The 12,297-nt window shown below is 35.8% G+C and overlaps 1 protein-coding gene across 2 annotated transcripts in view; it reads left to right on the top strand.

Annotated features, from left to right (window-relative positions):
* The window catches only part of SLC24A3 (solute carrier family 24 member 3), a 183,567-nt gene extending 178,732 nt beyond the window's left edge, over positions 1-4,835 (top strand). For both annotated transcript variants that reach the window (XM_026672544.2, XM_087961079.1), the window contains exon 17: positions 344-4,835. In XM_026672544.2, coding sequence (XP_026528329.2) covers positions 344-493 — 150 coding nt within the window. In that variant the 3' untranslated portion in view covers positions 494-4,835. The remainder of the gene's footprint in view (positions 1-343) is intronic.
* The last annotated feature ends 7,462 nt before the right edge of the window (positions 4,836-12,297 follow it).

Raw genomic sequence — 12,297 nt, forward strand, 5'->3', positions numbered from 1 at the left:
AGGCAATACCAGTGACTGATCTATATCAGTACCAGTTCACATGTTTAGATGGAAAGCAAAGGAGCATTCAGACCGGCAAATTGGATTTTATCAGATTGTACCAAGGTTGAACCTGAACAGTTTCTTAAGTCATTATGGTTGAGAAACATAATATGCAATACAATAAATTTGTTGGATTGTTCTCTTTGTCAAGAAACTTAGGCCACATTGTTGCTCTTGGAAGAGAAATTGCTACTAATTTATAAGAGGGATTAATGGAGAGAAGATTATTCACATTGGTTCATAGACATGGAAGAGCCAGCTCTAGATTTATGTAGAATAATGGCCTTCTTTCTATTTCTAGGTGTTTGGAGTTCATTTGAACAAGTGGAAGTTAGATAAGAAGCTGGGGTTTGTGTGCCTTTCCCTCTATGGAATCTTCTTGTGTTTCTCCATCATGACAGAATTTAATGTCTTCACGTTTGTAAATTTGCCTATGTGCAGAGATCATTGATCCTATGGACAGTCTGTTGAGAGGCAACTTCCTTCTGTACCAGTGCAATATGAAAATGGTTGGCATTTCCAAGCAGTATGAGGCCCCCTATGAAGGCTGTGAAGTTCAGTGGGCCCTCTTCTTGTCTTGGCTTAGTCTCTTTCTAAGCCATCTTTTCACACATACAAACGCTCACCTGGAAACCACCTATACTGATGTGAAGATTTACAAATTCAGAGAGTCTGATGGGCAAACTAACTTTTAGCTGGCTCTGAGCCAGAGAAACTGAACTATTACAGTTTTTTTAAGTTATTTGATGGAAGACTAATTTATGAATCAAGACTATAGCTAAGATACAAAGAAGAGGGTACATTGCATTGACTGCTTTTGGAGAAAAATGAAAGGAATTTATTTTATTCTTCTTTCCTAAGAAAGTTTCCTTGCAGCTTATCTACTTTGCAGAATACTACATCTCATTGGATGATTCTGATGTCATAAACAGCACTGTGAGAGCTGAATTCCAGGTACTTATTAACAAGAATGGACCTGTACTTTTCAATGACTTCCTTATGGGAAGTAATGTACCCCAGGAAGAGATTTGGGAGGAATCCTAACTGAATTCAGACTGTAGAGTTGAACCTTGCTGCCATTTTATTCTTAACAGCAGAATGTGATCACTAGGTTGTTTAGAATATTTCCAAGCAATAGTTTTAGGCCTATCGGCCCCAGCAGACTCACGAGATGGAGTCCTGGTTTTTAACTTGATTATTGCCAAGAAAACTACATGGATGTATCCATGAAGTCATCATGAGCCAAATGTGACTCAAAGGAGAATTAACACTTTTTCCCCCTTTTAATTTAAAATACAATGCCTGGACTAATCTGTTATAGGTTCTCGGTGTTTATTGAGACTATTTCTTTAGCACTTTTAGGTTGAAAAGTACTTTATGACCCTCCCTTTCCTCTTTATCCTGGCAACTGTTTGTTAAAGTAAGCACTAATAATATTCCTGTGTCTTAAAAAATAGTGCAGTTGAAAAAGTCTGTATTCCTGCACATATCAACTTTCGGACCACATTAAGATTTGAACCAAAATTGTTTTGATACAAAACGAAATTCAGATATTTGGATTATCAGACCATCTATTAATATATGGAGACTGGAGAAGAGGAAATGGATGTAAAGGGACATTATTGGTTGAGAAGGCAATATAAGCACATGGCACATGTTTTAAAATAATTAGTTGAAGACACTGGTTTGTAAAAAGCATATTTTGCACATATATTATTGCTGATGTTATCATTTGCCATTCTGCGAAGGATACACTGGACCTGGGTAGGCATGTTATTGTTTTTCCTTTTGTACCCTCCTGGGTGGTTTGCTTGTGCAAATCCTATTTTAGGAATCTTTGTTGGTGGGTTCTTCCTGCTATTTACCACAAAATTGCATAGCACTTATTTTTACCAGTAGTTTTCTTGAACCTTGGTCAGAGAGGATTAGATTTTGACAAACTGAGAAAGCTATGATAAAGTCCCCATTCAGTGTTCCATTGACTGCTGTCTTTAATGTGATTTGCTCTATTCACTCTGGAAATCCTGAAGACACCTCAGCTTCCATGTAGACCTCATCAATCCCCATTACATTTTCTCTGATAAAAGCAGCATTCCTGACTGCCCCAGTGACATTTAGGCCTGGACTATCCCGTTTTATTTTAATTGCTATGTATGTATATGCTTTGTTTTACTCTGTTTTTATAAGAAGGGATCTTTAGCTAGTCAAACCTATAAGAAAGATTTTATCTATATAACCCACAAAGGTCATTCTTAACAGAAAAACAGAAAGCTGATGCCTGGGTGTAAACACCTCTTTCAATCTACCCATCAATTTATACTTTAGTGCTTCTTTATTTCAAATGAGTTTCTTTTTGAGATCACTAGTATGAAATAAAATGTCGTGATCTGCAGTTTCCCTTCATCATAGCACCTTGCTTTTTTCCTATGACTTCCGTAGTTGAATTTTCCCTCATTTAATGCCATCCACATATGTGGCTAATTTGTGGCCAGCCAGATAGAGTAAATGTATTAATATAAACTTAGTTTGACCAAGAAAAGTTTGCTCTTTTTTGCACCTCTCCCTCGCACATACATATGAGGATAATTTGCCAATTTCTCCCTTGTGCTCATTTTTAGTGTTTTCAATTCTGTCAGACAAATGCAATAAAATTGTCAGAACTCATGTTCTTATACTAACGTCCCAGTGTATTCTGAGGGACTATAACTGCATTCTGAGTTTTCTATCTCTTTTTTAATTAACTACTGAGCATCTAGCATGGCAAGAGCCATTTTGATGCACTGCTGAATGCATAGGACTAGAAGTCTATGGGTGGGTGATGGGTTCTGGTCATTTCTTAGGCACAAAAGCCAGCTGGTGACCTAGGCCTATTCATTTTCTCTCGGCTGTAGGAGAGGATAATGAGAAACCACTTTAAAAATGTCAAGGGAAAAAACTTTGAAAAGGTGTTTTTGTAGAGAAATTATGAGTTTTAATTTAGGGCAATCAATTGTTTCACATAGGAATCTAACAGGTTATTAAGCTTTAATTTCACAATAAACTCTTACAAAGGAATGAAATGCAGAAATAAATAAATAGTGGCAATGACTGTCTTTTCAGAGATTTTTGTCCACTGTTACAATTTTTTTTCATTAAAGATTGCTTAATATGCTCTTATGAAATCTTTAGGGTTCTTGTAATATATTATTTTTACCATCCACCATGCCTTCTTCATTCTGTTTTTAATTAAATAAATATGGTCACTCAGTATATTGCTTTTGATCAAACCATTTTACCATCTAGAAGTTTTTAAAAAATATTCATTATATCGCTTCCTCTTGGTTGTATAATACACTGTATATAGAAATCCATCCGACATCATCCGTATGACGAGGATGGGTTGCTCCCATTGTCAACACAACACGATTTATTGGTGAGGCTTATACTGCTTCAGTCTTGAACAGCTCTAAATGACCCCTTGCGATTTTCTATAACTCCCCACTCCCTCAAAACACAGAAAAACTGTTTGCAAAACAAAATGGAACAGAATAAATGGAGAGCCTGGAATGTCACATACATAACAATACTTTGGAGATAAAAATACTTTGTGGTATTGAGCAGTGTGGCTGCTAAAAAATCTGGCCAGTGCACATTGACATGTGCATGTTGCTAACATAAAATTATTCATTTTGCATCACTGTCTTTATGGAATGTGAATAACCCCAGTCTAAATTTGTATTATTTGTATTAATGGAACACATGTTCACCTCTGCAACTATCCCTTCAGCTCAACAATAATTACACACTACTTGGAGAACAGAATAACATTTGAAGACAAATATTAAATTGAGAGTTTACCCTGATTCTAGCAACAAGTAAAAAGGCTGGTGGGTATTGCCTATGCTCTCAACTGAGCTGTTCCCAGCCTGGAATATCCGACTAGCCTACCTTCCCTCCATCTCCTCAGTGCCTCTGTTTACCTCCTACCCCTCAATTGCCATTGCCAAGGCACTGTGTCATCCCAGCACTTTCCCTCTTTTGGTCATCAGTCAGGTCCCAACACTACAAAAGGCCTTGGCTTTCACCCTGATCTTTTCAGTACTTTCCCTTCACTCTCAGCCACATAACACATCCCAACTCCTTTATTTTAAAGTTAAACCATGAAAGAATCTTCCCAAATAAGCCAGGAACAGTTTTATTTCATTTACCAATTCAGTTTTTGATTTAGTACAACTTCCCTAAGGAAAAATAAAGTTTGGGTTAGTTTCCCTTTAAACCTTTCACCTAAAAGAAGTCAAAACAGCTGTGTTTTTTTCCTATGTAAATTTGTTAGCAACCTATAATAAAAACATATTAGCACTAGTACTTCTTTCCCTGGTTTCATTACTGATAATTAGGAACTTAATAAAAATATTAAGGCATTTTTCAGGCATTTTTGTCATGTTGGAGATTATGTCAATTTATTTTATGTGAAAATGTAATATTTTAAAAATATAAAGCAATAAAAAGATGGGACTAGAAAATACTGTTTAAAACATAGGTTTAATTAGTTCAGACTTTTCCATCATAAAAGTGAAAATGTTACAGTTTTGCAAATAGCAACTCTGTTCCAAGTTAAGTGACATGTTTATTTTTTACATAAAATAAGTAGAATCATAACATTTTCATTTTAAAATGTGTTTCTTTTTGCTGTAGGTTTAAAGTATATATTGTATGTTGCAAATTGATCTTATCTCATTTCAGGCATTGATGTTTTGCAAGAATAATGTAAACTGCTTTGTTTTGTATAACCGTGATAAAATAATTTCTCCAGAGCACACTGGATTCAATAAAATCTGCCTCCTGGCATCTAAGATGCTATCCCCCTTGATCTGTTTTCCAGTACCTACCCTCTTCTTCCTTTTGTTCAAGGATGTGGTAGTTGATGGTATCAAAGGCAAGAGAACTACTAGGATCACACCTCTAGTAGGGATCCCAATCTAGATCTTGCCCCAAAATAATCAATCTCTATCCCATTTTCCAACTGTATTGCAATAGATCCAGATAAATGGAATTCTGGAGTTAACAATAAACTGAAGAAGTGTTCTCTAAGTAAATTAAAATTAAACTATTATGCCAATAAGAATTTAGGAGTGGGAAAGAAATAAAGAATGAGGCCCACAATTCATTGAATCCTATCTGCAGCAATAGTTTAACAGCAGCCCAGAAGTGTCACATCCTGAAGCCAGAGCCTAAGACAATCTTTGTCTTAACCCCAAGGTTCTTGATAACAAGCAGTTTTAAGTGGTTTCCCCCTCTTGGATCTTAATTATATATAACTAAACACCATACTATAATGATTATGACAACTCATATGATGTTTCATATTAATTGATAGATTTAAAAAATCCTATGACCCCCCCCCACCCCCTAACATTAAATAAGGAGAAGGAAAAGATGTAAAGCTTCTCTGCTTGCATTTATATCATTTGTTTCAGTGATCTGGTTGCCCTTAAAAATTAGTAATATCAGGAATTTGGAATATCAGGTTGGGATTACACATTGTAGCCTCATTTCTACAAGATAAGAAATCATTACATCTATTGTACAGGAAGGATGATCTGGATTGGGAATGGAATGGAAAATAGAGTAGAGCAGAGCAGAGCAGAGCAGAGCAGAGCAGAACAGAGCAGAACAGAACAGAACAGAACAGAACAGAACAGAAGTTCTGTCTTGGGAAGACTGCTGAATTTGTGTATTATTATAAAAACAATTTGATTTCTTTAAAAAATAGAGAAAAACCAAAGGGGAAAAAGAGAGAATCCCATAATATTATTAGATTTTCCTCCTTGAAGTCTAGACTTAAAATAGTTAATCCAAAGAACAAGAATTTAACAGTTCTGAATAATAGTATTCATTAAAAAGAAGGTTAATGTTACAATATCAGTATCCCAGGCATATGGAATATGAAAGAACTGTAGGGCAACAAAAATATTGTTGGTTTCTTGCCACCTTTCTGATTAAAAAGATAGAATCTTGACTATAGATGGCACCTCTGTTTTGATCGCTGTCGTTCCTATCAGCATGGTGAAGCCTGATCTGCTCAATTCATTCATATAGATACACCATATATCTCTCCCCACCCCCAGCCTATTATCAGAAGAGGACTGGGATATTTTATTAGGGGAAAGCTAGTCATGAAAGCATATCATTCTTCTCTCTAAATGCCCCTTATTCTGATTATATTTTAATGAGATAACTAGACAAGCAATAAATATGCTGGCCTGTCATTCTAGTTTGGCCTTAAGCAGGAAGCTTGAACTAGCCTAGATGTTTTCCCTACTTTGCACCACATCACAAATTACTTAGGGAAGTCTCTTTTTCAAAAACACTTTGCTACATAATGTAATAACATGGGTAGAAATGCTGTTCTAGGAATAAGTCACAAACCCTGTAGGTCATTGTTTCTCAATGTCAGCAATTATGTGTGAAATGCAACTCCCAGAATTCCCCAATGCTGCCTGTGGAATTCTGGGAGTTGCAGTACATGTATTTTAAAGTTGTTGAGGCTGGCAACTACTGATCTGAGTCATATATCTTTACTATTTTGCCAGGCATAATTTCTGATAAAGACTACAATGAGCAAGCAGGTAATATTTTTCAAATTTGAGAAAGGGAGAAGCAGTAGGGATTCACAATTATGTAAGTGTGAGATAGAAAAAAAGAAACTGAAGATAAAAATAGCAGTCTTGCACACATTCCTACAATATAATAACACAAGAAATAGGCATATATTTTTCATATAAAAGCTGTACACATAAACAGTCTCAGGAATTAAAGCAGAATTAGAGACAATTCCCCAAGGAACTCTTTTTTTCAGTTCATCCTTGACACATGCTAAAAGGAAATATGAACTTTAATATATTCATAAGCTTCCATTTCAGGCAATTCTACAATCATATATCAAAATCATTAAAACTACTTTTCTTTGTCTGAAACATTGTGGGTCTTACCAAATACTTATTTATCAAATAACAGTGTGATATTAAGCAATAATTGTATCTTGTACTTGGCCAGTCAAACTTCCTGTCACAATTACACAGTTCTAACATATAGATTATTTCATAGAAGTGTAGTTAAGGGGGAAAAACATATTTTTGATGCATAATACATGTAGCAGAAAAATAAAATAAAATCTTGAGGTGGTGGCAAATTTGAAACCATTTAAGCAGTTGTGTGTTTCAAATTTTTTTACCACCGGTTCAGTGGGCGTGGCTTGGTGGGCATGCTTTGTGTGCACGCACACACTTTGTGCGCGTGCACACCAAATGCGCACTTTGCGCAGGCGCAGAGGCTTTCTGACTCACTTCCTGCTGCAGTCCTGCACTCTCCCTGTCGCTTCAGCAGCTGACGCGTGGCAATCTGCTGTGTCGCGCAAAGCAGCTGCGATCCAAAAGCAGGGAATAAAGGTCAGTATGGGAGCCTGGGTGGGCCCAACAGCAGAGTATTGGAGAGAACCAATTTGGTCTCCGCTGCTCATCAGCGCTACCGGCTCAGCAGAACCGGGCCAAGCCAGTAGAATACTACCACTGCATTTAAGACTGAAGGTATGAGGTGCAATTTTTGAATGTCTTTCAAATTCCAAGTTCTCTCAGAGGAAGCAGAAAAGCCCTATTTCTTCTAGACCATTATATCCCTGTCTATTCTTTTTTGTGATCGTTTTCTTCCTTACTTCCCTGGAAACCTTGGCCCATTTTATCCCTTCACTCTTATTTCATGTCATAGTCTTTTTAGATAAGACCTATGCCTAACAGACTTAGATTTCCCTAATTTGTTTTCTAATATAGATGAATGCAGTCAATAGATATTGGCATCATTTACCAGAACTGTACAGCACTTCAGATTTCATTCTAAAGATATTCTTTGAAGCATATGAACACAGCACAAAGCTGCAACTATTATATTTTATATTTAACTACTTTAAAGGGCATAAGAAGATATTGTGTTCTTGTCCTCAAATTTCCATAGCATATCACAGTCCCCATAGCATATCACAGTCCCACATTTACCCATTGGGTTTAATGGTGGAGGACAATTGAAGAACCATCAAGGAAGAGCTAGAGAAAAGCTGGCTGTGATCTATCCCGTAGAAAAATAGAGGTTTAAGGCACCCCAGTGAATAAAAGGTGATGCCTCTTTCTTTCCTCTCCTCTATTCCTGAATATTGTATTCCCTTATTTGTACATATTAAAACTATAATAACTACGGTGTCTTTCCATAGATGCTCTTAAGATTTTGGTACTTTGCTTGCACCCTGTTTTCTTCTATTGACCTTCCTTTGTATCTTCAAATGTATTGTCTCACACTGAAAGTGCATGTTTAGGGTGTAGCTTTAGATTGTACAAAAATATGTAGAACAAATGGAATTAATCTATTTCTGTTATTCTACTAAGAGATCATAGACTGGGTTGCTGATAGAAAAGAATAATTCTGTTCTGTATTTTCATAACACTAAGTTTCCAAAGAAGAAAATGATATTTCCAAAGTGGAGTTTGCACTCAGTATATATAAATTAATCTTGTCTATATAATTTACATCCAGTTTACCATACAAAATGAGGTATGCTATTCCCACCTGTTGAAATAAGTCATAGTACCCCAGCTACTGATAATCCATCTGGATGACTACAGTTTTTATGACTATTTTATGTTCTTGAAAACTGGAGATCCTGTACTGAACAATATTTAAAACAAACCAGTTGTGCGTACAAGTAGTTGGACACATTTTTGTCCTTATTTTTTTAAAATTGAGAAACATAGATTTATATTCAGGTTTGTACCTTCAACTTTGTATTCTCACCCCATGGTAGCTGGCTGCCATTTGAATTAAAAAAATAGTTTTGGCTGCTATTGAGATAATCATTGCTTGTCAGCAATTGAAAAGCCTAAAAATGGCAATGGCTAGTTTTTAATATTTTTATCAGGCAGTAAACTGGTAATCTATCAGCCCATTGTGTGTATAATGTATCAGATCTAATTGGGTATAGCTTACCTTTGTAATTTTTATAGTATTTTCTCATTAGTAGAATTACTGAATCTAAACTCTTTCTTTGAATACAGTATAAGAGTTAATTTTTTGTGCTGGTGCTTATACAATTATCCATATATTTATTGTATTTATTTTTCATTGAAAATACAAATTTTGTATCAGGGAAGCAATCTTTATTCCAGGACATAGAAGCTGAAAATGAAAATTGACTTTTGTGTTTATTCTGTAAGAACAACACTCCAAATGAGCCATCTGATTTTGTGCTTTTCGAACAAAACTTCAATTGAATCAGCTTAAATACGAGCTTAAATCATCTGCTCAGAAGTTCTCCTGCGCAAACATCACTGATATAAATGAACAGTGTGGCAAGAAATTAAAGCAATGACTTTTAGGTGTATGACCTGTTATCAGTTCTGAGCTGGTCTAAATCTATTAAATTGCCATATTTACTTTCATACTTCCTATAACTGGCACATCTCTCCTTGGTGCACACCAATTGTACTTTTGTTCTTTTTTTTATAAGCAGCACAAGGTAATAATGGCTCAGGTTTTGCTAGTACATTTGTGTGTGCATGCATATGTTTATACCAGGCACCAAATGGTCACCTGTCTTTAAACCTACAGCTTTTTCCTGTGATCCTTGGTGTTTCAATAAAGTTAGAAAAATACATTAAACTAACTCGTGTTTTGGGTCTAATGATTTTTCTATGAGTTTTTAATTTATCACTAAAATAAGAAGAAACTTTTACAAGCTGCTCTCAAGAACTGAATTTCAAACAATGGCAGAAATATTGGATGTGGAGGAAATGTGTTTTCTTTGGTACTGATGAATATCTTTTCCTTTTCTTTGTAGACTTTGTAGTAAGTTTCCAATTTACATTGCAGTTTCTAAAGTAGAAATAGAAATAAGCTCTGGGCCTAGGAAAACTCCTTATTCTCCAAACTTAACACTGAAAGCAGGCAATATTGGTAATGGGAGATTTCAGCTACTCTGACATCTAACATTCATTGCCAAGAATTGGGAGGTCACAAATTCCTGCCCGCTCTAGCTGATAATTTTACTTGCCAGGCTGTAAAATGCTTTTTGCATATCTCAGAAATATAAAGAAAGATAAAGTGATTGTGGAATTACTAATTAATATTTGTGAATTTTTGGAGAATTAACAAAGTTCCAAAATAGTAGGTGTGACACACACTCTCTCCTGCCCCCCCCCGCCTTCCTTCCCTCTCTTTCTCCCTCCCCTTCCTTTTTTACCACTTTGGGTGTCGAGGAAGGCATAAAGTTCTGTCTCTTGCTCTTCTGGCAGCCTCAACCATTGTTAACTGATGCTGTTGTAGTGTCTCCAACTTCTTCTGCATCTGCCTCATGTTCTTTGACATTCTCCTCTTTTTGTATATGCCTTGTACAGTATGGAATCCCACAACATCCTCTCCGGGTGAGCAAACCAGTTTTTAGTTTAAGTTTTTTTCTATGCCAATTCTTTCTCTTGTGGTCTCGTTCCTTATTTTCTCTCTTCTGGTCAGTCCAACAGCTTTCTTCAAATGTGACTAACTTTTATTTATGATTTATTGTTAAGTATCCATGTCTGGCATTGGTAGCATAGGGTGGGGATGAATATACTTTGTATGAGATGCTTCTTTGTGCTGATTGGTACTGAATTATGTTGTAAGAATTGAGCAAGCTGCCCCAATACTTACAAAGTAGGTGTGACTACTTTCAAAAAAGGGAAAGAAATTACAAGACGTTAGATTGGGCATTCCAGTAGATCACAGGTTGAACATGAGCCAATGAAGTTGCTAGAAATGCTACTTTGGGATACATTGGCAGGAACATAAAGTCTACATTACAGGGAGTATTTGCCCCAGTTTGCACTTTCTTGTCAGGGCCTGCTTGAAATACTATGTTGACTTCAGGGCACCATACGGTAGAAAGGGAATTGGCAAAGTGGAGCAGGTCAAAAGAGAGCTACCATAATGATAAGGGGATTGGAAACCAAATCTAATAAGGAATGGCAAAATGTTTTGCATGTAGATAAGAGGACTGAGTAGTAGTATAATACCAATCTTGACATATTCACTATAATGTGAAGAGTTGGCATATACTATACAGGAGGAATTTGGATTTGTTCTCTGTTGCTGTGGTGGGCAGGACCAGAATCAACTGAGAAACAGATTAATGTTAAATTTCCTAATGGTTAGAGATGTCAAACCAATAGAAAGTTTGCCTCATAAGATGGTAGGTAACCAACTTTCTGAATTGCTTTAACAGATCCTGCACTGAGCATTTATTTACAGGTGGATTAGATAGTCTCTGAGAACCCTTCCAATTATGTGATAGTTTGTAGGCAACCAAATTACTCTACAGTGAATTGAGAAGTTTGCATATGAATATATCTGCTGAAAAAGAACCTCTTTAATCTTGAATGTCAAAAAATTATGCCTAGAATTTATTGAAACTAATGCGAGATATGCCTGTACAATGCTGCATGTGGTTGCATACTCCTCATTCCTTTCAGGAGGATTTACACGTAAGAATCATTTAGTGGCCATATTGTCTGTACATATAATAAATTATTTTGCTTTGCTTTTGAGAGTGCATAACTTCAACTTAGATATTACAATGAATGTGTAAGGATTGGTAAGTATTAATGCAGAGAAAACAGCACTGTGCACAGCCAAATGACAGTGTAGCCTTTGTTAGATTTAGTCTTCATATACTCATTGCCCTGTGATGATAACATACCGAATGTTCGACTAAATTTAAATGAGGCTTGTGTTTGTGTTTGAAAATCTAAATATGCAAACAATATGAATTCATCAATAGAAACAAATACATTGTTCACTAACAATCTAGCCCAGTCTTTTCCAACCTGGTGTTCTCAAGATATCTTTGATTACAGTTGCCAAAATGCTGCTAATACGGTATGTTGAAGCTTGGGACAAAAAAAAACAAGAATTCAGAAGCAGGGGCATTCTTTCATCTCAAAATAGTTTGTAAGTCAAATGTACCACTAACTTAGTTTTTTAAACAAATCTGACAATTCATTTCATGTTGTTTTCATAATAATAAAAATATAATGCACATCTACAATATAACTGCTAACTTGTACCTGTTGGGCCTGCCCAGCTAAACACAGTTCCTTAAATCTTTGTAAAAACAAATGTTTTATTCAGTATTTTCTTTCTTAAAAGAAACATTACAAATTTTACAGTCAAAATAACCCACTTTATTCCTTAAATATTTAAATA

Source organism: Notechis scutatus, chromosome 3, assembly GCF_049901735.1.
Source record: "Notechis scutatus isolate UNSWTSFEM ecotype Mainland chromosome 3, rNotScu1.2, whole genome shotgun sequence".
In the NCBI taxonomy this organism is placed as follows: domain Eukaryota; kingdom Metazoa; phylum Chordata; class Lepidosauria; order Squamata; family Elapidae; genus Notechis; species Notechis scutatus.